This window comes from Rattus norvegicus, chromosome X (genome assembly GCF_021556685.1).
Source record: "Rattus norvegicus strain SHRSP/BbbUtx chromosome X, alternate assembly SHRSP_T2T, whole genome shotgun sequence".
In the NCBI taxonomy this organism is placed as follows: domain Eukaryota; kingdom Metazoa; phylum Chordata; class Mammalia; order Rodentia; family Muridae; genus Rattus; species Rattus norvegicus.
In genome coordinates, this window is record NC_141554.1 from 12167043 (window position 1) to 12193422 (window position 26380).

General features: G+C 41.3%; 1 protein-coding gene across 1 annotated transcript; it reads left to right on the forward strand.

Annotated features, from left to right (window-relative positions):
* The first annotated feature begins 1140 nt into the window (after positions 1-1140).
* On the forward strand, positions 1141-25622 carry Ndp (norrin cystine knot growth factor NDP). Its single transcript, NM_001108814.1, has 3 exons — positions 1141-1489; positions 16372-16751; positions 24427-25622. Exons 2-3 carry the CDS (start codon positions 16584-16586, stop codon positions 24652-24654), a joined length of 396 nt encoding a protein of 131 aa, NP_001102284.1. The 5' UTR covers positions 1141-1489; positions 16372-16583; the 3' UTR covers positions 24655-25622.
* The last annotated feature ends 758 nt before the right edge of the window (positions 25623-26380 follow it).

Below are 26380 nucleotides of genomic sequence, written 5' to 3' on the forward strand. Positions count from 1 at the left end.
ACTGGTCCAAGGTAGACAGTGCTTTCCTGATAGAGCAAAAGAAAGCTACTTCTTAAAAGATTGAGGCAAAGCTGAAAAAAATTTCCATGCCTCCGGTAAAATATTAGTACCTGTTTGGAGTACCTGTTCTGTGGAACAATACAATTTGGTTATTGATTTATTGATGAGAAATAAATGATCAGATACAGTATGATTTGATGGTTTGGGAATCAGCAATTAGCTAGCTGGAGCTCTTTAAAGATTATTTTTCTTAAGGTTTATGAAATATTTAAATTTTAATAAAAAGATTATAGAGAGTTCATTTTCTTGGTTTAAGTTTTCATCAGTATTAATAAAATAAATTGTTCTATGTCTGAATCTACCTGACATTAAAACATTTATAAATTGTTCTTTGTGCTGTCCTCTGCATTACAAAATTGCTGATCATTTTGTCTTTAAGCATTTTAAGGACAAGGATTTAGGAAATGTTTCCCTTTGTGGCCCCAAAGCTCCTAACATGGCATTCTTCAGCAGCAGGTGCTTAACCCACACACAGAGTTCACCTTTGTCTCCTTTCCATTAAATGTGATGTGGTGGGTTGGCCTTACCTTTTAGTCACACCCTCACATGTCTCATGGAGTCATGGACCAAACATTTTGCCCTTTGTTTCTAAATCTATTACAAAGTTTTGTTCCAAATGATGTCAGTGAAGGCACTTATTAAAGTACCACGGAGAGCTGAATCGCATTTATGCTGCTAAATATCATTTAATGGATGAACAACTTGGAAAAAAGAACTCTCACCACCCACGCACATCATGCTAAAACAGGGTAGCATTTTGCACTTGCTTCCCAGCTTAGCCTGAGAAAGACTGCTGATGTCCACCTTTCCCTCCCTTAGCATTTCAACTTCATCCTAGCCAGCTGCTTAATCGTTAAACAGAATGCCACCCTGTCTTTGTATTTCCCAAACCATGTGTCTCTACTGCCAACTCCACATCTTTATAGCAGCCACATGCTTGCAAAAGAATTAAACTCAGAATATTCATGTAGCCTCCGATTAGTGTACAAATACAAAAACATAATGGGGGATGGGGAAAGAAAACTTCCGTGTTCTATGCTGTTGTTCTCATCGTAAGATGCTCCATGGAAAAGAGCCGAGCAGTGGGCAGAGGCTGTGAGTCCCCGATAAAGAGAGCGCCTAACATTTCCGTGGTATTCCCATTTGCTAGTGCGCTGCTGCGGCCACACGCCTGATTGATATATGCCTGCAATGGCACTTTTCCATTTGACACTCTCCCTCTCTCTCCCTCTCCCTCTCTCTCCCTCTCTCTCTCTCCCTCTCTCTCCCTGGGTCGCTTAAACAACAGTCCTAACTTTTGTGTGTTGCAAATATAAAAGGCAAGCCATGTGACAGAGGGACAGAAGAACAAAAGCATTTGGAAGTAACAGGACCTCTTTCTAGCTCTCAGAAAAGTCTGAGAAGAAAGGAGCCCTGCGTTTCCCCCAAGGTAAGCAGGCAAACAAGCGCTGACGGCTTGCCTAGGAAATTACTTCTTTCCAAACTCTGCCTTTCATCCTTCTTGCAGACAAAGAGACAACCTTTAAATACCACTTAAATTTGCATCACTTTAATTTGCATTAATCTGTAGCATGCTAGCCTTTTGGAGGGTTTTGTTTGTTTGTTTGTTTTAAATGAACGGGTCTTTGAAGTCTGTGACAGAGCAGGAAGTGTCCCAGAGAAGCTCGGAAAATATCTTCTGGCTTGATTTCTTTTCAAACTCCGCGTAGTTAGATGTAACTTTGGAATGGTTCTTCTAAGTGACACCATAAAGGGGGACAGAGAAACAACAGCAATTGCCGACTTGGGTTTGTGGAGTCCCGTATCTCCCCCGCCGCCTTCATCCCTCTTACAATGGGGGCACTATTAACGCAGGCAAGTCTGCGAGGTTAAACGTGCGCTATTTACTTTTGTTACTCCTTATGTATGCGGCTGATCTTCTGCCAGGGCTGTGCCGGGAGAGCTCAGAATGACTTCAAACAATAGGCAACATTTATGCCTAGCTTTCAGTGTCACGCTGCTCCTTTGCACTCTTCTCCTATCCTATATTGGGACTTTGCTTCCATGGATACATTCAGAAGTGTCAGGAGAGATGAGGATGGGTTTGCTGTATGATTTTCATTGGGCAAAAAGTCTGAGGAAATGCATGCTGTTTGCCTTGGCCTTATTGCAAGGGGTTATTTTTAGTAGTCCGTTTGTCCCTGCAACATGACCAATGATCCAATACCAAAGATGTGACCAGAAAAGGATGCTCCTGACAGCACAGGGACCAGGACCTGGAGGAATGACTCCTACAGATACCTGAGGAATATTCAGAGGGTTCATTCCAATCCCCGAATGCAAGTTCTCTCATTAAATGAACAATTGAGCTGTAGGAGGCCCGGGCATAACTCTCTTGAGGGACAGGAAGTTTGACTGTGTACAGAATGTTAATGACTCAGAAAGCACAGTAACTGAGGCTCATTGTAATGGACAGACCCAGATAAGCCTCCGTGAAAAGCCTCCGTGAAAGGGCACCCCCTACACACACACACACACACACACACACACACACACACACACACACACACACTTTGCTGAGGACCAGGTGGGAAAAAGCAATTTATTTGACAAGTAGAAAATCCCTTATATTTTGTAACTGTCACTCCTAGAAGATATGGCTATTGCAGAGCATGCTTCTCTCCATTCTAATATTAATGTGACTTAATTACAAGATACAAATACAACATGGCAGATCGTTTCAAGACAGCATTAGCTACCAGGTGCACCAGGAAACACAGCGATGCTGCAAATATAGTGGTGACTGTAGGTGTCAGCCAAATACATCAGGAACTGTAAACTGTCTCATTATGGCATTTAGACTTCATATAAGTGTCTGATCACTTTCTTTTCCCTAATTTTACTCCAGGAAGTGAACTTTAGGGTTCTGTTGGGCAGCTTTCTGTGGAACAGAGGGCACAATTTATGGGAAGTCCCCCCCCGCCCCAATTTTCATAAATAGTAGCCCAAGGAGCATTGTTGAATAAAGTCAGGCATTTAAATGAGGGAATTCACAGCTGCTTTACTAATCAAGGAAAGCTGTAAAAAATAATATGTATTGTATTGTAATATTTATGACAATTTTAAAAAACTACTGCTATTAGCAAAGCATTTAAGTGACTCAAAACAATTTTCTTAAACTGATATTCAGATCATTATGTGAAAGTATTTGAACACAAATGCAATATTGTTCATCATTTCTTTTAAAGTACATTTGATTCAGGTAATGGGAGAACTGGCTAAGGCCTTCACATTATGACTGTATACTAAGCAACTGACACCCACAGATGGAAATATGCCTGTGGAGTTCTCAATCTTAATTTGAGTTCCAATGACACTGTCAAGGGAAAAATAAATCATTTTTCAATACATGTAACAATTTCCAACTCATTTATTTTCCTAGGCCCTTGAAAAATGGCTTTCTCAGAATTACCAGTGGTGACCAGAGACTGTTACTGTCTTGAGAACTCAAAATTTCAATACCATTGTTCTTGCTGGTTAATAATTTATTCCATCATCTTTTTGATAAATATTTATTAAACATTTTCAGTGTCCCTGGCAATATGGTCATTCTGATGGATACAAAGGTGAATGGAATATTTTCCCATAACTTTATTTTTGGTCTGTATGCTCTTTCTGATTGAATCTGGGAAGAGAAATTAATGGGCTTTGCTAATGGATAATTGGACAAGAACTTTCTGCTTATTAAGAACCATGCAAAGTAGCTGCTAGTGTTTCTAGATTTACTTAAAATACTTATTAGTAGATTTTTCTATTTATAATGAAGTGGCTCTCCTGCCCCTTGGCTGTTTGTACCAGATCCTGAGTGTCTCACACTCGCACAGCTAATATGATCCGGATTTTTCTTGGGGTAGGGGTTGAAACAGTCTGGAAAAAAGAGTAACACATCCTTCCTCAGTTCTGTTGAGCAGCCTCTGGAAGGGAACTGTATGTTATCTGTATCAGAAGATGGGTGAGTCACCTCCCCAGCAGCTGACATCAGGGCTGCTTCATGAATCACCGTATTAGAAACATGCACAGAGGAGGATGCAGTCACTCTCTCCCATCACTTACTGGTCTCATTCCCTAGACTGAGGAAATCAGCGACCTCTAGGCTTGGCCTAAATTTAACAGGGCTCTGGGATAAGTAGTTGGAAGTTGTTCCTCAAACCTAGGTCTCTGTCTGAGCCACACACAGTGCTGCTTTCCAATAAACCAGTATAATGTCTCATCTCATGTTTAGGTTGCTGGGGGACAAGGGAGTGAAGACATCAAGAGTGTCCTTGATTGGGGTGTTTATTAGCACAAAATGCATGGTAGTGGAATTGCCTCTGACCCTCTGGAGTGCCGGACTCATCCAAACTAAGTCACATATTCTTGGTCATTGGCCTTTGTTAATGACACCCTTCTGGCAGGCCAGCAGGAACTTAGTGTAAGGAGAGGCAGGTGGAAGGACTGAGTATGAATACTGAACAGGAGAGGGAAGTAGGGCCATGGGAGGATGGGTGAACTCTGGGGCCCAAATTGCTGTAGCCTGTCTTGGCTGTGATCAGCTGTCATTTCCTCTTTGTGTATGACACTGTGGAACATATTAAAATTTCTCTGGGTTGGTATGTTTGGAATTCCTCTGATGCCCCACCTCACCAACTTAACTGGACAATAAAAGCGAGGTTGTAAGCCATTGAACAGCTGGCTGGCTATATATTTCCCCTCTTTCTTTCCCATAATCTAATACAGAAAAGAATCCAGTTAGACTGGCAGTGCCATGTCTGGGTACTTGTTTCCTGCAATTGCTTCCTCCCCCACCTCCTCCACCACTGCACACCATGAAATCTTCCTGGGTGGCAAGTGGCTTCTTTTGTTTGCCACTACTCTTAGCCTTTCCCCTACGCTTGATCTCCTTCTATTGTGAGCTGCTGTTAGTTCTGCTTTCCAGACAGCCTGGGTCCTGTTCCATCTGGGGAGAACAGCCCATGAGGTCTCCTCATCTCCATAGTATTCCCAGGATGTCATTCTTGGCACAGGTTCTGCTCCGCCGATCGGATATGGGGGCTTTTTTGTAGCCCTGAGCCTGAACCCACTCACAGAGAGGAGCAGCCACGTGGCTCGCCAAGAGCGGGGCTGGAGTGACCCGGGTTGGCAGAGACAAGCATACCATCACAGTGACCGGGACATCTCTGGCGAAGGCCTGGGGGGTGGGAGTGCTATGGGAATGCCTGGATGCACTTTGGCCCACATTAAGAGAAATGTGGTTATTCTGTTTTAGACAGAGAGACAAGTGACTTGGAACAAAGATTCCCAGATCTTTTAGGCCCTGCCCTGCTCCCAGGTTCCTCAAGTTTCTCTTCTGTCTCTCCTCCTCAGACAGAAAGGAGAAACAGGACTCTGTTTGGCCAACAGAGGCCTGATGCCTTGTCAAACCCATTGCTGAAAGAAAGAACTGAGGAATCCCTTCTGAGTTGAGTGCACTGAAAATGTGTGGGGCTTGAGGTGAGAAAGGAGCTTCTCTTTATTCCTTCCTTTCTTCCTTCCCCCTTTCTTCCTCCCTCCCTTCCTCCCCCTCCTATTCTCCTTCTCTTCCACCTCCCCCTCTTTCTTTCTTTTTTATTCCTTTACCTCAGAAGAGCAGTTTAGTTCCTGAGTTTCAAGCACAAGGTGCTGGACTTTTCAATTAGAGATTCCCATTTAAGATCTTCAATGTACAACATCCCAAAAGATGCTGCAAATGTACCTGGGAACAAGAGGTATTAAAAAGAAATCCATAAGGCAATGATGGCCTGTTCTTGTTCACTTCCTAGGAGCTTCAGCCATCTTTTCCAAATTAACTAAAATTAATGTAAAAGACGCAAAAGGCAAAAAGTAACAGCTGAATTAAATTGAACCTTTTCCAGTTAATTGGAATGGAGAAAGAGGGGAGGGCAAAGAAAAGGCAGAGGCAGAGGCAGAGGGAGAGGGAGAGGGAGAGGCAGAGGGAGAGGCAGAGGTAGAGGGAGAGGGAGAGAGAGATAGAGAGAGACAGAGAGAGAGACAGACAGAGACACAGAGACAAAGACAGAGAGACAAAGACAGAGACAGAGAGACAGAGACAGTGAGAGAGAACCATCTACCCTTCACTGCCAGTTCTTGGGTTTAATATGAATTATTCCAAACAAGTCCCTAGGCTAGAGGATCTATTTAAAGAAGCCTGGCAGCATGAAGAGAGAGGGTAAAAATACAACCACTCTTTTGTCCATCAAAGGTTTTCTTTGGGAAGACATTAAGAGCATTTCTGTTTTTCTGTCTGCCCCTGCCAGTGGCAGCATTCCAGCTGGTGGTACCCACTCCTCACCCATCAGGTCAACAACCATGAACTCCTCTGATTCCAGGAGAAAAGCAAAGGCTGAGAAATTCTTTAGAAACTCACATGTGTGGGCAGCATGCAGGGGAGGTTGAGCCTGGAATGAGTGCATGCTGGCTAGGCTATACAGGTTGTCTGGTGAAATTCACCCCCCACACACATTTTTAGTCGTTGCAGAAGATTGTGCCGCTGTGCCGGTGGCATTGTCTGCCTTCCTGTTTGCAAAGTTTCCTTCTCCTATCTCTAACACTACTTTGCTTTGACTGACTACTTCATCAGAGTATCTATGAGCCTGGTGCTTAGGTATATATTACTAAGTGTCCCACTCTCAGGACCATTTTAGCTGTTAGAATCTAGCAGCTTAGAAGAAGTTTACAGTCTGAAACAATTACTTTTCTGTTAGGAAGAGTGCTGACTCAGAAAATTCAAAGAATGGGTTAGTTTAGTTGGCAAGACACCCTGAGTGCTTATAATCAGGATTTCTTCCAATTGAGGTCCATTTCATCCGCGTGTCGAAATCTGGACACGAATGCTGACTGGTAGCTTGGTATAAGATTTTCTTTTTTCCACAAAAGCTAAGACTTATTCAGTCTATTTGCTCTCTTCCAAGGCCTGGCTTGATCCCAACTTTTTTCTTTTAAGCCATGATTCAACCAATTGCAGTATCCTTTAAAATCGAGAGAGCAACAGGTTAAGACATTCAGTGAACCAACAGTCAGAAAATGCTAAGGAGTGATCATTTTAGCACAGTAAAGCAACAATAGGCCTAAACCTGGAGTCTCTTTCCGTCCTTTCATCCATGGGGAATAAACAGAAGAAGAGGCAAGTAATAGAAGAATCAACAAGAGAAAAGAAGAAGAGATTATTTTTGATGTTAAACTTGGCTGCTGCCCTTTCAGTTTTCTCAAATAGCTCAGTTTCAGAAAGGCAAATGTTCGTTTGCCCGACTTTCTCCCAGAGAAGAATTTGAAATAGCCTTCCTTATGTGAAAAGAGGTAAAGTCCCCAGGTGAAATCATCCCTAAGCTCGACTTTAGGCAAAGATGTAGGTACACACTTTCCTATCATGGACATGATGAATCAAAGGAAGCAAATCCTTAACTAATTTCCAATTTATCCTTAAAACTCAGAGGCATACTTTGGGACTTGATACATTTCTGTGATCCCTTACTCCTCCTCAATTCTGAAAACAGGTTCCTTTTCAAAATTTAAGTGTTACCTTTTAGATTCACGGTTCCAAAGACAGGAGAACTGTCAGTTCTGAATCAAAACAAAAAAACAAGGAGAAAGCCCACGTGACAACAACTGCAGGGTGATTGGAAGCACAGCCACCATGTTTTTCACATGATGTTTGAACTTGTCTTACCTGTTTTCATGCAGGCTGGCATCCAAAAGTCTTCTGATTTGAATTTTGTATTCAATTCCATCATAGGGCAGAAAAGCCAAATTGCAGGAGCAATGGAAAGATTGGGTTTCTCTCATTGTTTAGGGCCTATTCCTTAGTGAGGACCCTCTGGCTGTTTTGGGAGATCACTCCCCACCATTCCAGAATGTGGTTTCCGGGTAAGGAGATTGCAATGCAGCTTTAAAAACACTTTGCTAGACACTTTGAAGAAAAGCCAACACACTCATTTGGCTTCAGAGCAAGAGAGAACTGGGACTGAGCTTGGACTGGTCATCTCTCTTCTCGTAAGACCATGTCAGAGCCAGCAATCAGGGGCAGAGCAAGAATTGCATTATATCAGCATGTGGGTCCCCAGAACACCTTTTCTTTCTACAGAAAGGGTGCATCTCTAGCAGGACTGTGTCCTCTTGGTTGGGTTTCTCAAAACTGTGGATCCCAATATGGTGGTTAGTATTGTACGTAACTACTCACTGGTATTTGGCTCAGATCTCATTTCTGTAGGAAGGAGTGAATAATATAAAGGGAACCCTCCCTTCTTGAAATTGTGCCATTTGGGATAAAAGTTGTGGTAGATTTGGGCATCCGGGATATCACTTCTCCTTTTTTTTCTGTTACTGAGACATCTACTGTGTGTGTGTGGTGCTAATTAATTATTTCAATTATTTACATCCCAAATGTTGCCCCCTCCCAGTCCCTTGTCCCCTTCACCTTTAAGGGGATGCCCTATGGGGCGTCCCCACTTCCTGGGGCATCAGGTCTCTACAGGACTGGACACATCCTCTCCCACTGGGTCAGACAGGTCAATCAGTCCTCTCCTACATATGTGCTGGAAGCCTCAGACCAGCCCATGTATGCTCTTCTTTTGGTGGCTTGGTCTCTGGGAGCACCCAGAGGTTCAGGTTAGTTGATTCTGTTGGTTTTCCTATGGAGTTGCAATCCCCTTCAGCTCCTTTAATCCTTCCCTTAACTCTTTCATAGGGGTCCCTGGTCTCAGTCCAGTGGTTGGGTGTAAATATCTGCATCTGTCTCAGTCAGTTGCTGGTAGAGCCTCTCATAGCACAGCCATACTAGGCTCCTGTCTGCAAGCACAACATAGATAGCATCAGAAATGGGTGTGTGTTCTTATTATTGTTTCATTTAATTAGTTTGTGCTGTTTCCTTTTTAGACAGAATTCATGTAGCAGAGGCTGACCTTAAACTTACTATGTAGCTGAGGATGATTTTGAGTGCTGGTATATGAGACTTGCACCACCGGGCTCAGTTTATATTGTGTCCAGGGTTTTATATACACTACTAATTGAGCTACATACCCAGACCAGCCATACTCTGCTCATTTTTATTCCCCGTGGATGAAAGGATAGAAGAGAAATCAGAGTTCAAAGCTACTTGTGATTTGTGTCACCTTAGAAAGGCTGTCACTGAGCATTTTCTGACAGTACATCAACACACAGGTCATACATGCTTCATAGTCTTGTGGCTAGATTTGCAGAATACGCTAAAACCCCTCAAAGAAAAAGATTTTAACAGAAAGGCGCTTCCCAATACTCTGGTGATCAGATATACTAATTTCTAATTTGTGGGGAATTTATATTCTAGAAGTCAATTACAGTCTAGAAGTCTTAACAGTTTCATCAACTGTTAAGAACTCAGAATTAGTAGTATTCCTGTGGAAACTATATCACAGTGCCTAGTAGAGAATCCCATCACCATAGTCAATGCTCAATTCTTTTAGACAAGTTCAGCCCAGGGTTTGGCCCAAGAATCCTTTGCACAGAGGTTCTACAGAGCCCTTATCAAATAGAGGGACTTATTTTTCATCCCCTGAGACTGCATTAATTCACATGTTCAAGAAGACTTTGCAGGTCCAACCTTCTCTCCTCTCTCTGTGCCAGAGCCCTGCTCACAGCCCATTAGGCTCTTAGCAACTTGATGTGAGACTATGGACCATTCCTAAGAAATGAAATGACAGGTAAAATTCAGCCTATATCATCACCTTCTTCAAATGGAAGAAGTTTCTCTGATCTCTTCTTTGATGGATGCATTGGATGCAACTGGAAAAAATAGCACAAACTTAAAGAAGTTAAGAAAACTAGAAACTGGTTATCTATACTCACCAAATGATTCTTGTTATTAAGAAGACATGAGCTTGGTATAGTGGCACTCCCCTATAATCTTAGCATTGTAGGGGCAGGATAAAGAGGCTCACTCAAGAATTCACTGTCAGCTTATCTTACATAGTGAATTTCAGGCTATCTGGAACTACATAGCAAGGCCATGTCTAAAAAGAAGCAAAGAAAAGGCAAAGAAAAACAAGATATTAATACTTTATGAACTACATTTAGTAAATCACAAGTACCAAATCAATTGGATATTGGAGGCTATTTTTATTTCAGGCCACCCAAATGGCCTCATGGAAGAGAGCTTTCTAACAGCTTGGCCTCCTGTTGGCTCAAGCACTTCATTAGAATGTTCTTGGAATCTTTGAGTGATCATTAACTCCTTAAAGAAGAAAGGAAGTTTTGCTGTAAGATTTGTTGGGGGAGTATGTAGTCCCAGAGCAGTGCTATATAGTCTGAGAAGCTTGGGAAGAGTCAGACATGATTAGACATGGGCAAAGCTGTGAATTATTACAACCAATTAACTTATTTTATAGATAAGAAAACTAAGTCCCAGAAAAAAAAATGACTTGATAAAAGCTCTGGAGCCAATCACAGGAAGGGACAATGCAGCTTGAGGATCATCAGGTCAGCCTCCCTTCTACTGGATCAAGCAACACCAGAATGTTCTCTAGGTCTCAGAATGCAATGAAATATTTATTTATTGTTTTTGGATAAGTCAATGTATGATTCTGAGATATAGAACTCTAATAACTTAGGCTAGAAAAGGTCTGGGGAAGGAGATGTGATGGTGTAGGTAAGTGGGAGACAGGATAACAATGAGAGCTTTCTTCACAAATGGCTCAAGGTCAGAAGTTTTAGTTATAGTTAAGCTCAAGGTCAAGTCATCCCACTGCACTTCCTCCCCATGTTGTGAAACTATTCAATCTCCCCTGCACACACACACATGGGTAGGTCCCACTCCACAGTTGACTCATTGATGTTCCCCATCAAGTGATTTCTCTTCTCAAGCATTTGTTTGAGTGTCCTTATCTACTGTGATTATGATATATTGCTTCTTTCCTTTGCTGTATTCTTCCTCCTCCTCTTTTGCTTTCCTTTCCCTCTTCATACCTTCCTTCCCTTGTACATTTAACTGCTGCTGTGCAGCTCTGCCACAGATGTCATACAGGGGGGAGAAGTCAGTGTCCTATCACAGAACAGGGGACTATTATTTAATGGCAAAGCTATTTTCCTTGTGCACCTAAAGTAAGCCATTGCTTCCTACTATAGAACAAACACCCTGAGATGAAAGGAACAAGAGCTATATTCCCCTCTACTGATCTTATGAGTGTATCCTTGGAGAGCCAAGTGGGGCTTGCATCTTTTCCAAGTACCACTGCTTCAGGGTCAGTCAGTCCAGGCTTGGTTTCTTGGCTGCTACTCATGTGCTTCTAGATAGAAATAATCTTAAACCATTCAGTGAGTGCAGAGGATGCTTTATATCATCCAACATGCTGTTTACAGTTTACAAATTAAGTGTTGTGGGAAGAAGCATCTGACTTATTCTCCAAGGCATCTCCTTGACTAAATCCCATGGGAATCCTTTAGTTTCCTGGGAAGGTGCTACTTAGCACTTGGCACTCTCTGAATAAAACTCAGAATTTTTTGTATGAAGAATTATCTAGTAGCAAGCTTTCTTCCAGCCTTACAGTTTTAATTCCCTTCTCTTTTTTATATAATTTAATTGCTACTGTGTACTGCATTCTTTACCTTATTCCTGACTCATATTTTTAAAAATTACAGCATATATCTGTGAGTAGTGGTGAGTATCTTTCATCCAAGAACCCATGAGGCAGAGGCAGATGGATCTCTGTTAGTTCAAGCCCAGCCTGATATAAAGAGTTCCAGGAGAGCTGGAAGCAGGTGTATGTCTTTGAGCTCAAGGCCAGCCTCTCTCTACAGAGAGAGTCTGTGCTACATAGAGAGACCCAGTCTTGGAAAACAAAACAAAACTACAATAAATAATAAATATTTCTGTCTGATACACTGAGTCCATTCCAAAGTCATTATATTTTACCTACTTCACTACATCTTCTCTTAGATGATGTTCTGCATGCTGGGTATAATTTAGTTGATAAATGAGGAGTATCAATGGGACCATAAAATTAAAAAGGAAAATAACAGGCCCAGATTTGTTACTTATAAACACTGTGAACAAAAAGATATATTTAAGATAGGACCTACTTTTTCCTCTGACCTTTAGCTTTTTAATTTGTTTTAGTTGCTAGGCGTTTACCTCTGAGCCTCCGCATGTCAGCCACTAGCCCCTTACCCCAATCCTTGTATTTTATCTGAGTAAAAGTAGATGGTAGGTGCTCAATTCATAAATATATGTGTTGAATAAATGTTTTATGAAAGAAATAGGGAGAGAACACCTGACTATTTCAGGACTGAAAGAGCCCGGGAAAGGATAGATACGGAAATACTGCCCTTCTTTGTCTCACAAGTAGGGCAAAACCAAGGTCATTCTTGGCACATGACACTTGTCTTAGCCTGTTGCTGGAATCACTTGTGCAAAGCTAGTGCTTTCCTCACTGCCAGGCACAAGGTCAGCCCTGGAGTGAGCTGCTCCCTGGGCACAGCACCATCTCTCACCCAGGAGGTTGCGATATTATTTCAATGAGGATGACAGGTGGGGAAATCTGGGCACCAGTTGTTCTTTTCCACTGATAGTGTTTGGAGGGTAACTCCAAACTCGGGCATGCTGGCCTACGTGATTCTCCTGCTGCAAAGGGCTCTGTACTGGAGCCATGAGAACGTGGGCTCTGTCCTGTGGCCAAATTCAGGTCTCAGAGACCAGAGCAAAGCACAAAGCACAATGGGGACACAGGACTACTGAGTTCTCTTGTTCAACTCATCATGGGCTGCCTGGCTGAGGACCTAAATCCTGATAGCCAGCATTTGAGTTTGTTCTGTATGGCATAAACAAATAGAACAAAGGAATTAATTTAGTTTCAAGAAAAATGCTAGAGGCTTCTGTTAAGCCGATATACACTAGCTTGGCAAAAAACAAGGTATCCTGTGCTAGCGTGAATTTTCTTAATTCCTTAGTTCTCCCTTGTACATCCCTGCTCACGGTGCAGATCCTGGTCTGTGCTCACTGCAGCTTGACTCAGTGTCCTCCTTTCTTGACCTCTATTTTTACAAACTCATCTTCAGCACAGCAGTGCTGGCTCATTCAATTTGTATATCTAAAGCAAAACCAAAATGCAGCATGAATCTTAGCTGTTGCCAAGTGTTGTAGTACAGGCCTGTAATTCCAGCATGCCTCAGGATCTCAAGTTGTCTACTTAGTGAGAGTCTGTCTCAACAAACAAACAAACAAACAAACAAACAAACAAACAATTGCTTGGCTGGAGAGATAGCTCAGTGATTAAGAGCACTTGTTGGTCTTGCAGAGGACCTGGATTCCTTCTGTTCCCAGAACCCACATTATGGTTCACAGTCATAAACAACTTCATATCTAAGGCATTTGATGACGTCTTCTGATCTTCTCCAGCATCAAGCATACATTTTATATAAAAATAAACAAATCTAAACAACAAATACTACTAATAATAAAACAAATTCTATTGTTATATTGTAAAGAGCTCACTTTTGTGTTTTGAAATTATGATGAATTCTGTGTTTGTTATCATTGTTTGCATTGTTATTTCAGTGTTAATAGAAAAACTGAAGAAAAATGTCATGGCTCGTATGAATGTAATAGAGGCAAAAATCTTAAATGTAGACATAAAGTAATTTGTCACTTTTCTGTCGTTTTAAATTTATGTATATGGGTATTTGTTCTGCTTGTATGTCTGGGCATCATTGTGTGCCTGGGACCAAAGGAAGCCAGAAGAAGGTGTCAGGTTTACTGGAACTGTAGTTACAAAAGATTGTGAGCCTCCATGTAGGTGCTGGGAATGGAGCCTGGGTCCTCTGGAAGAGCAGCCAGTGTTCCTAATCATTGAATCACCTCTGCAGCCCCCTTTTGTTTTTCATAACTAGTTTTGAGTAAAGTTTTTCATGTCAAAACTACAAATCAGTTCACAGGGCTCAGGATATAAGGTTCAGTCAGTGAAATAGCTGCTGCTCTAACATGAGGACCCCTGTGGGTTTAGACCCCTGGCACCTATATCAAAGCTCATGTCTATAACTCTAGCACAGGAGGTCTCCTGATGTTCCATGGTGAGATGTGAAATAAATAAAAACTCACATCTCCAGCCCAGAAGATATCACTAATTGATAACCTCTCTCAAATGAAAAATTGGTTTTCTTCAACAGAGTCTCACTGGGTATACATACCACACTTAACACAGGCCTCATTCCCAGCAATAGATGGCCAACACAAAATGAACTGAATGCTATTTTTGGAGTTTGTTTTGTCTCACAATGCTTTGAGCATTTTTTTTAAACATTATGGTTTGCAGGTTTGTGTTTTTATGGGAATCTCTGTTTGCAAATGTGTATATCTCTGCATCTATATGTGTTTCTTGTGCTTTTTGTTTGTTTTGTCCTATTCCTGTTTGTTTCTTCTTATTTTATTTTTTATTTACTTATTTGTTTTCTTGTGTGTGTGTGTGTGTGTGTGTGTGTATGTGTGTGTGTGTGTGTGTGAGAGAGAGAGAGAGAGAGAGAGAGAGAGAGAGAGAGAGGTGTTTTGGGTGGGTGAGGAGGTAGAGGTGGGCAGGATCTTGAAGCTGGGGGAGGGGAGATTGTATAAGAATATATTGAATGGAAAAATCAACTTTCCGTAAGAAAAAAAAATGTTCTTTTGCAGCTTTTGCTCATTAAGATATTTGGGCACATGCTTGATCTGTTTTAAAGAGAGGTCACTATGAGCATGTACACAAAGGAAAGTGGTACAAGACTATCTGAGAAGGGGCTATTGCAGTCTTTAGACATACTCTCTGGATATTGAAATGGAGATAGTGGTAGCCATTACTATTCAACACAGGTATTTTGGAGTAAGAGGGGACAGCAGATGCTATTGCTATCAATTCCTCTATCCTATAGGTGAGGAAATGGACTGAAAGAATTTAAGTGATCCGTGCAAGATGCCACAGCTGATTAATGGTGGCATCATGATTTAGTCCAGGTGGGTCCTCTAATTATTGGTCTCTGCCTTTCCTGCAATTTATTTGACTTCCCAGAGACACAGGCTCTTGGCCTTTGATATTGCCAGAGATGCTCTGCTCTGAGATGATCCTATTGCCACACTTTTTTTTTGTAAACTCAGAATGTCCTGCCCTACACTTGTAAGCTGGCTAATTGCAGCTAAGTTGGTCTGAAGTCAGACTCTATTACAGCAAAATGAATTGGCTTATACCACTTTGAACTTCTTATCTTGATCACATCAATACTTACCCTGTTTATTCAGACTGTTCACGAGTAGGAAGTTAAAGAATTACTTGTACTATAAACAAAATAATCAAGCTTTGATCTGAATTTCCTTGAAATGTTTTCTTTAATTACTCTATTCTGTTGGTTTGGGGTATACCATCAAGTTCTCTCAATTTCCCCAAATGTTTGAACATATTTTTGGTATTCTGTGTCTTCTGGTATAATGAAAACCATCAGCAAGGTAATTTTAGTAGATTCTTAAACTCAGGTCCTTTGACCGGGAGGTATGGTTAAAAGAACAAAGCAAATTTTAGAAAAATGAGTCCAACACAATCTCACTTTAATGATAAGTCTCTTCTCCAATGACCACATTTTCAAATTACACTGTGGGCTTCAGCTACAAAGGTTTTGTAGAAATGTGTGACTCTTGGGAAGTACACATGCATGGCCTTAGCAATGCTGGAGGCCAGTGATCATAATTCGAGTTTCAGATGCAGTTGGGCACTGATGCTGGGTGGCAAGGGCTTAAAACAAAAACAGGATGAACCCTAGAGCACAGTAGTGGAAAATGAGGTGGGTGGGTATAGAATGGAAAATGTGCTCCCTTAGGCCATGGACTGTGTTCATTAGCACTGACCTGCCTCCTCTCCTGCTCTGGAAGCTAATGCTAATACTAAAGCTTGGAGAGAATATGAATAAACCCTCCTGCACCACAAACCAAGGACAGATATGAGACCACCCAATTTAGTTATCCTCTGGCAAAAACCACATATTTAATCTTCTCTATGGGCTCAAACTATTCTTGCTCCTAGGCACAGGGACTCAACCAATTAAAGTCAACATATGTTTCCACTCAACCATCATGTCCATTTCCAAATGGTCATAAATATGTAGCATAAATACCAAGGTCAGGGGACATGAAATGGATGAGAGCATAAGCTAATAAGGCTCTAGAAACCAATATTCTTTACCCCAAATGACAGAAATGTTTGACTTCATACCTCTTGCACTGTATCCATATTTCTGAGTAAATATTTCTGGGGAAAATAATTTCTGCCTTCATTGCAGCTGTGTAGCAGGCACTGCGGTGATGGTGATCGGTTGCAAGTGAAAGAAGCAAGACAAACTCCTGCATACAAAGGACAATGACAACCAGAAAACGGCAGCCCCATCCTGCCCTGGCCTTGAAAGGGATTGGATCCTAGGAGGTGGCAGCATTTCAGATCTATTGTCCTCTGTCGCCCTCTGCTGTTCTTCTGGAGAAGTTTCCCCTTACAACAATGAGAAATCATGTACTAGCTGCATCCATTTCTATGCTCTCCCTGCTGGCCATAATGGGAGATACAGACAGCAAAACAGACAGCTCGTTCCTGATGGACTCTCAACGCTGCATGAGGCACCATTATGTCGATTCTATCAGTCACCCATTGTACAAATGTAGCTCAAAGGTAAGATCAAGGTCACTCTAAAGCCTTTGGAGAATACCCCCTCCCTCATTAACAGAAGAACAGCCAATAATTCCTTGTCAGAGAGGATGGAGAGCTATGACCACAGTCCAAACTGGAGCTCTGTAAAACTCACAAGGGAATCTTTCCTTAGAATTTTCCCACTATGCTTTCCACTTCTGTGTCTGTAATGGAACATATGTGAGCTTATTCTGTTGTGGGTGTGTCTAGTTCTCCTGGTTGGGAAATTTATGAACAATGATGTTCCTTTTCAATAAAGAAAAAAATGGGGCTGGAAATAAGAGAAGTGGGGAAAGAGAAGACTTCAGTTTAGATCCCCAGCACTTATGTAAAACAGCCTGGCAGGATGGTACACATTGCTAATCCCAAGGCCGAGGACATAGGACATACTCATTAGCCAGTCTAGACCACATAATGAGCCACAAGTTCAGTAAGACACTGTCTTAAAAAGTATGGGAGCAGTCGATGACCAAATCCTTGACCAACCTCTGACTACCACACTGTGCACCCATATGCACTTGTGCAGAAACATACACATAGATCACATATGCATGTGTATACACATATGCACATACCACATATTCAAAATGAAGAAACACGGAGCTTTTAAATTGTCATAATTCCTTCTACTTCTATCAACAGCATAAAGAAGAGTGGGATATAATTGGACAGTGGAGCGCATTCTTGGAGGCTCTTCAGTTTTCTGAGCTACCCCAGAACCAGCTGTGTGGTCCTCTGTGTGTCACATTGATGTTAAAATGACTTCACAACTAAAGATGACAATTTGATCATTTCTCATTTTATCTTGCTTAGCAGTTTGTTCTTAGTGGCAGTGGGTAGAGTGTTTCTTACACAGATCATCTGTGACTTGGTGCTGTGAAGAGGTGTACAAGGTAATAACATGCTAATGGACCACCAAGAGTGGCTGCCACATAGACCACCCAGAAGGGAGGCACAATGGAGGATGGAATGGTTCCCAAATGAGAGTTCTCATGACCATCATTGCCCCCATTCACATGCCCTAAATTTGTCCACATTTAGTAAATAATACTTTGTTTAGTTCAACCTCAAACAATTTTCACTTTAGTCCTGAGACTAAAACAAAACCCATTTAAACATTCTCATATGGCAAGCCTTTTTAAAATTAGCAAAATAGTTAAGAATTTTACAAAATACTATCAACCACTAGAATTCAGTTCATAGATATCAATCTCTCCACTCTCCATTTCAAAACATGTTTACTTTTACATTTTCCATAACTTCTGTGGTTGGAGGCCAAGGAAGATCTTTTAGTTTGAGGGGTTCAAATATTCAGTTAAATCAAACTCACCTTTGTACTAATAAGACCTAGGACTGTGGGAAAGAAATTGAGTTTTTTCCCTTAAGAAAATGTCCTGGATCTTACTTATAGTCAAGGGACAAAACCAAAGAGAAATCCTTAGACAGGGATGAATTTTAGTGAAATACCTTCTTGGAAATGGAGAATAGGAGCTGGCATAGTCAGCAAAGGGTGGGGGTGGGACAGCCTTGCTTAGGTTCATTTCAGCACCCCAGAAGCACAAAAAGCAGTAACAACAACTGCACCAACAATAATAACAACAATGGCAAAGGTAAGAGAAACATATTCACAACCACAATTGTTTAACCATTGCTTCAGAAGCAGATGGCACAGCACTGATCTCCAGTGTTTGTTAATCCATGGATTATTTCTTCCTTTGTTGAGCTGTCCTCCATAATCATGTTTCATGAGAGAGAGAGAGAGAGAGAGAGAGAGAGAGAGAGAGAGAGAGAGAGAGAGAGAGAGAGAGAGACACCTGCAGACAAAGATGGGAGAATTCAAATGTAAAGAAAGTGCCATTGTGATGGAAAGCAGGGTTGTAGACAATAGTAGTATCTATAAAAAAGTCAAAAGTGGGCTAGGGGTGGAACTCAGTGGAGAGCACTTGCCTAGCATGTATGAGGTTCTAGGTTTCATACCCAGAAACTCCCCCACCCCCAAGTAAAAAATTCCGGGAAGTGAGGGAAGACTGTCCTAGCATTAACGTTAACTTCAGAGGGGAAGGGTCAAGGAAGAAATGTCCTTAACTAAAATTCATGGGGTTTGAGCATGACTTTTAGAAATAAATTTTTGTCAATTGTTATTCACCTTTGCTTCTTCCAGAGCACCACAGTAAATAACAGGGTAAAGATTGTAATAATAGAAGACATATTTGTAATTTCATGGGAACAATCTGTTTCCAAACATCCCAAAATGGCCCCAAATATAGTAATGGTTTTATGTAAATGCTGCTTGTAGTTATTAACCTTCCTTCCTTGTCCACACACAAAAAGATGTTCCTGGCAAAGTTTCAGCTACCAGACCCTTTCTGGATTACATTTTCTGTATGTAATCATGAAGAAAGTCATTTTCATTTGGAAATAGTTTATATTTTGGAAATATTCTTAAATTTTCCAGACTCGTAATGATAGTCTCTCTGATGAACCTGGTCTCCTTCAAAGACTGAAAGTAATGCATTTGGACTATGTCCAGAAGAAGTAAGTGGTCAGGGCAGATTTTATAGCTCTACAAGTATTTTCCCTCAATATCATAAGGAAAGCCATTATTTTCTGGACACAGGACCACTCCTTGACCTGCCAGTTATTGTTCCTGTCTTAAATTTATCAAGTGGGTCTGGCATCCTGACTATATGAAATGCATATGTGGCCCAGGGAAGAAGCACACTGGCCCTAACACCTAATCTGTGTCAGTCACTTTACAACATATATTGTAATCATCACCAACACACCTGTCATGTAGGTGTTATCATCCCCATGCTACAATGATGAAACTCACAATCCACAAGAAAAGAAGGACTAGGTTTCCTGGTGCCATATAGTCTGGGAAGGACAATGTTATGTTTGGAGGATTTACTTTTCCACTGCCTAATTCCTCATATTAAAGGAATATAAATAAAATATAGAAGCTATTATATAAAATACAGACAAGCCTAGCTGCTTACAGTGATGATTCTTGTCCTATATTTTTTTTTCTAGAAAAAAAAAAGAAATAACAGATAAAGATTTTTCTGGACACGTTTAGTGCAACTCTTTGTCTGTTATTGCCCTGAATGTGCATTTGGCTAGTTTTAGGTCCGGTTGTCCTTCTCCCGACAATTCAGGAAAGAACTAATAGGCAGGCAGGAAAGACTGATCCATCAAAAAAGACAGTGTGACTACTGTTTAGATTATACTTGGGGCTTTGTTAGTGATGATATCTCATGGTGTTAAGTCCAAGAGTGCCTAAGAGTGACAAGCTCATTCCCTCTCTTCCCAAGAAACCACATTTCCCTACCATTCCAAGTAAAGGCCATGAAGCAAACCTTCTGAAGATCCGCAATTAGAAGAAACTGTCTGGGAAATGTTGAAGGAACTAAGCCATCTCAGGCTTGGAGGTAGCCAAGATCTGATTTCCAATTCTCACTTCACAGCTTTCCAAATGGGTGATTTTCTGGAAAGCCAAGTCGTTGTTTGGTGTTTCAGTTTTCTCCCCTGTAAAAGAAGCTATTTGCCCAAGGGCATGGGCACGTATGGCCATAGTGATGATATTTGTAAAGTAGCTAGCACAGTGTCTGTCATATACTAGACATGTAATAAATGCTATTGTGACCCTGGTGATGAAGTTGTAAGCTAGACAGGTGTTTCAACCCACTTCTCTATTTCAGTCACTATTAAGACTTCAATAACTGTTGGGATCCCTGCAGCCTTAAAGGATTAGGAAAGTGAGCCTCCATATGACTCTGTTGGATGTGGGAGGGGTGGGGGTGAACAGAAGAGCAAAGTAAATGTAAGCTGCTGTGCAGAGTGTTAAGAGGGAGGGTGAAACAGGAACAGACTCTACTGGCTGCCTTATGTCACGAGGTGAGGGGAGGGTGTGCAGGGTGAGTTCTGACCTCTGGTAAGCATGAGTTTTCAAGAGCCTGACTTGGCAAACTGACTTCTTCGGTGTTTGAAGTCCAAGTTGGTGAAAATAAGAGACGGTGGTGGTCACTGGTAAGGGAGTGAAGCTAAGTTCTAAGGGGCAGCAAGAGGTTGGAGTGAGATTGTTATGAGTGAAATAAGACAGCAGGTGGTGAGAAAAGGAGGAGATCAGTTGAGGTGATAAAGGCTATGAAAATTCACAGAGAAAGCTGCAGAATTGGGAAGGAGTTCTGAGGATGCCCAAGTTATCTATCTAATGTTGCTGTCACATATGCTCATAGGAAAAATGATACAGAGATACAGAGTTTATAACACAATTGATAACTTGAGAGATGTGGCTTGTTTTTTAAAATAAAAACAAATTTATACTGAATGCTTATTATATGCAGGCTTCATAGAAGTTGCTAGAGGCAAATTGAAGTGGGAGGGAGACAGACAACAAAAGGTTTACCCTTTATAATGCTTACAGGCTAACAAGATATAGGAAAAGGAAATGTTCTGTATGCAAATGTCTCTTCACATGTTTCATTTACGGCATATATGACATTAACAGATAGGTGTTGGAGGAAGCTGAGTTGCCACCCAAATCTTCAAGTCTCACCACCCCCGTGTTATTTTTGTTCCCTGATTGTCATTTTGTTGCTGACCTCAACCTGGCACAGGCTCTTTGAATATTGACCTGGTTTCCTAGAGATAAACAGAACAGTCATGTCTTAATATTGTTGGTATGGGAGAGGTGTGTTGGGAGTGGCATATATGAGTTGGTTCTTAATGTATGAGTAGTTAAGCTCTTAATGTACTGAGTAGTTAAGCTCGACCGAAGTACAAGGAGGATGAGAACAGCTATGAAATTGGAAGAATGTGACATCTGAGACAGCTATGATATATACAGAATGGCTGATATTGGTTTATTCTTCCTGTGCAGAAAATAGCTATTTGAGAAACAAGGGCCAAGCCCACTGAGTTAGATCCAGGTCCTTTAATCCTAGAGATCTTGTTCTTCCATGTGGACTGGCCATGGGGCTTCAGATCCTGAAAATATTTAGTGAAATCCCAACTAAGTTAGCTTGTCTTCAAGTTGCCCTGTATTGAAGACTTGACCATTTATGGAAAGCTAATACCCTGATCCACATGGCTATGTCTCACTGTGTGTCTTAGTGGGATATGATTTTCTACACTCTCTTTGGCCCTTCTTAATTATTCCTGCTGGCACAAGTTTTCCTTATTCATGTGACTCTCTAAAGACTTCTGTTTGGGGAGTGGCTGTATAATTACTCCAATCTCCAGTAGATAATCTGGATTAGGGAGCAGCAAATTTTGCACTGTGCCATGTACCTGCAGATACAGGAAGAAGGAACTGGGGAAGATCTTGGACTCTCTGGTTAGTGAAATGGAGCTAGATACCAGAGACAGGCATTTGTGTTACTGATTTATGACATAGTCCCCTCAAACCTGCTTGGGATGAAGATTATCCTGCCTATCAATTTCAAGAACAGACTGGATAGCCTCAAAAGCTTTAACAGAACCAGAGTAGCTTACAATAGCCATTTTCTCTCTGCCTTTGTGACCTTGCAAAGAAAGTAATGTTAGGGCAGTCTAACTTGTTTCTCCCTTACTTCTTCTAGATTTTTCTGTTAGTATCTCACATTTCCTTCATGGTTGTGAATTGATTCTTGAATTTTTCCCAAGTATTTATTTCGTTAATGATGTCAGTAATCTATAACTATCGAGGGTTATCTTTTTCTGATTTTAGAAAAGTGTGATAGCCATCGTTCTTTTATCACTGGGTGTTTAATTTTGTCCCATAGTATGATGCCAGAGATCATCTCTAGTGAATTGGTAGTATTAACTGCCAATTACCGAAATATTAAATAATTCTATAGCTTCAGGAATCAAGCTGCCTTGCTCCACCTCACTCATTCTTTCCACTGCTTAGGATTCTAGGATGATATGAGCTGCCCTTTGTTTTTCTTTAATGGGCAAACTCCTGTGTTAACGCACATTCAAAACATCTTTTCTTTTGGTTTAGCTCAAACTTTTTTGGGAAAAGAGAGCAAACAATTCCACCTGTCCAATATTATAATTCAAACTAACCATAGCCAGAATAATTCTTGCTTTTTCTTGTCACTTTATCCCCTTAAACAACTACTTGATGGTTTTGACCTAGGCATGCCGAGATGTATTCAGCATCTTTCCTTCTTGAACTATGATCTCCACTCTGGCATGCTTGGGATTCTCTTCCTCACACTCAGTGTGCACAGGAATAGGCCCATCCCTAAAGTGCTTTTCTGTGCGAATGTATATAGGCTCTCATAGGAAACCTCCAGGTATCCTTTGTTTAGAAAGGGTATTTGGAAAATTTCCCCTGAGTTCCTTATCTCTACTCTTAAAAAATTCAAAGGAGCTTTTTTCCCCATTTCCTTGAGCTGTATGCAAAGTATATCATGTGTATGTTTTTAAGACAATTTTGATACTTTTTAATTGGAGTCTTCCATTTTTCAGATTTATTTATTTTTATTTTATGTGTATCTGTGTGCCTGCTTATTTGTATGTGCATAGGTACAGGTTTCTGAAAATGTCGGAAGGATATGTAAGAACCCCTGGAAGTTACAGGTTGTTGTGAACCACTGCATGATTTAGATGCTGGGAAGAAACTCAGCTTGTCTGTAAGACCAGCAAGTAGTCTTAACCACTGGCTCATCTATCCAGCCCCTTAATAAGAAGCTTCTTCTATAAAGATTACATAGGCTCTGATATAGCAGCCCAAACATTTGGGAATGGATAGAATTAAATAGTTTTTTTCTAAGTCATTCTGAAGATGCTAGCATAAATTGTACAAATGACAGGTATAAGGTACAAACCCAGGCTTGTGTCCCCCAGATGTAACTCATTTATCTATTTCAGTTTCTTCTCCTAAATTACAGCAAAGCAACACTTAATTTGTGCCTTCTACAGAGACCACATTCCCTCCGTTTAGCTAGTTCCCACCAGAAGAACCCCCACCCTGTCACTCTTCACTCAGTTTACTCCTAGATTTCAACCTAAAGTGACTTTCAGCTTGTTGTTGATAGAATTGCAATACATTTGGGCAGTGGTAGACCTTAATCCATGAGAAGGAACTCTGGTGGGTTTTTTTAAATGGTGGTGGTGGTGGTGGTAGTGGTTTCTTTTCCCTTTCTTTCTGTTCTGTTCATTCCTTCCTTCCTTCCTTTCCTTTTTTCTTTATTTTTGAGGTTATGTGGCAACCCAGACTAGTTTTGAATACACTGTGTACTTGAAGATAACCTTGAACTCCAAATCCTTCTGCCTCTACTCACCGAGTGCTAAGATTACAGATGACTGTGAATTTCAGTGAAGGCTAAGCATCACTTAACATCTTGAAAATCCTTGAAAATCCTGGGTCCTCCTAAAGGAGTTTAATTCAAACTGGTATCAGATAGTGTTGACTGACTTTTCGCCAATCCCCAGGTACTAAGGATTGAACTCAGAGCCCTGTGCGTGCTTATCAAGTGCTCTACCACTGAGTTACACTACCTTAAACACTTGTTTTAGGTTCACCAATAGATTCTTATGTGTGACCGGAGATTGGAGCCACTAGTCCAGCCCAGCAAGAATCAATAAGGAGTGTTGGGGTCTTTCAAAGGATGCTGTGGTAACTTGAGATAACTGTACAGAGTAACCACTTCCCTTATTTCTCCAGATGGTGCTCCTGGCCAGATGTGAGGGGCACTGCAGCCAGGCATCACGCTCTGAACCCTTGGTGTCCTTCAGCACTGTCCTCAAGCAACCTTTCCGTTCCTCCTGTCACTGCTGCCGACCCCAGACTTCCAAGCTGAAGGCTCTGCGTCTGCGTTGCTCAGGGGGCATGCGACTTACTGCCACTTACCGGTACATCCTCTCCTGTCACTGTGAGGAATGCAGCTCCTGAGGCTTGCTGATGATTGGCTTTCTGGCTGGCACAACCACAGGAGCAATTCAACCTGCTAGAGAAGGACTGGCAAGAAAAGAGTTAAGGCAGATAAAGATGGAGCAAGTACCACAGGATTGTGCATACTCTAGTCCTAAAGACTCGATGTGCTTTCAACAGAAAGTGACTCTGGGAGCTTGCTCTTCATTCCCTTCTCCTTTCTGTGGAAGAATTTCTTTTGGTTACTTTTCAGATTCAGGCATTTCCCCTTTTGGCTCTGATTGTGGTTTGGGTTCCTGACAGCTCTGTATTAGTGGGAAAATGTGGGGCCCTGTGCAAGAGCACGTCAGGTGGTCCCTATTTGGTGCATATTAGGGAAGAATTTACCGAAGTCTCCTTCAGTTGTTGTTTCCCCTTGTTGTTTTGGTCTAAGATTTGCCTCTAAAGGTTCCCAGTTTCAAGGTCTGGACACCAAGTCCATGGATATGTTTAGAGAGGTTTACTCACAGCCAGCTAACTGCTACTAAATAACTAACACACGGGTTCTTTCATGTGACAGCGGGACTCCTGACCACTATAGTTGTTATTCAGAAATGACTTAGGGGATATAAAGGTGGCAGAAGGAATTTATAATCTGAAGACTTTTGCAGGTAAATGATGGTAAACTTTTGTGAGGAAGCAGGCTTTCACACATATACACTCAGATGGATCCTGTCTTGGCTCTGGAGAAGGCATACATTACATGTGGCATGGAGAACACATCATACTCTTGATTGAGCATTAGTCAAGCATTAGTCTACTTGTGGGTGTGCAATAGCTTCAGCCATATCTTGAATGTCATTCCCTAACATCCACCTGTCTATGTGAAGTTTGTTGCCATAATGGTGGCCCGGCTTATCCTCTGAAAACTTTGTTTTCAATATACTTTTAGTCCTTGAAGCTCAAATTTTGAATCTCCCCATGTTTTGAAATAAAAATAGAGTACCTTCAAATTTGTGGCTGTGTAGTATTATTTCTTCCTCTTCCTCCTCCTTCTCTCTCCTCCTCCTCTCTTCTTTAGTATCCTTTCATGATGTGGATATAAGATCCATATAGCTACACTTCGGACATCTCCAAGGCTGTAGTGCAGGTATGGACAATAAGAGGAAAATGAATTCCAGAATGCATGGTGATACTTCAAAAAAAATCAATATACAGTGATGGGTGGGCTTGACTGTTGGTCTCAAATTTTAGTACAAAAGCTGATGTGTTCTGGCTTTCCCAGGTACCACAGTGTAAAGTAGAGATTTGCCATCCTTTTTAATCTCTTCATTTTTCTCAGAAAGGATAAAGTATCTACAAGTCAGGGTAACAGATCCGGCAGGACAGAGTTCACAAACAACAGTCTCTGTACCATTTGTAGGTCTGTGCTCCAAACCTAATGATACTACTAAGATCCTCCTCAGCAGTTTAGCAATAGTGACATTGGACTAGCATCACGTCCACTACAGACACCTCAAAGTGAACCCTACCATGAAAATTCAGTTTCCAGGGCAGTCTTGATACCACACTGGCCTGATTAACCAGAAATGACAGCTCTCCCCACTGTTAGCACAACTAACCCATGAATTATTTTTCCTGCAGAGATGAGTTTTCTACACTGTTTGGTACCACTTTCACACGATTTTTATGAAAGCTAGCAGGGTTAAATTTGTATTCATGACTTTGAAACAGAATTAAAAAAAACCCTGAACTTGATTTTAACCTT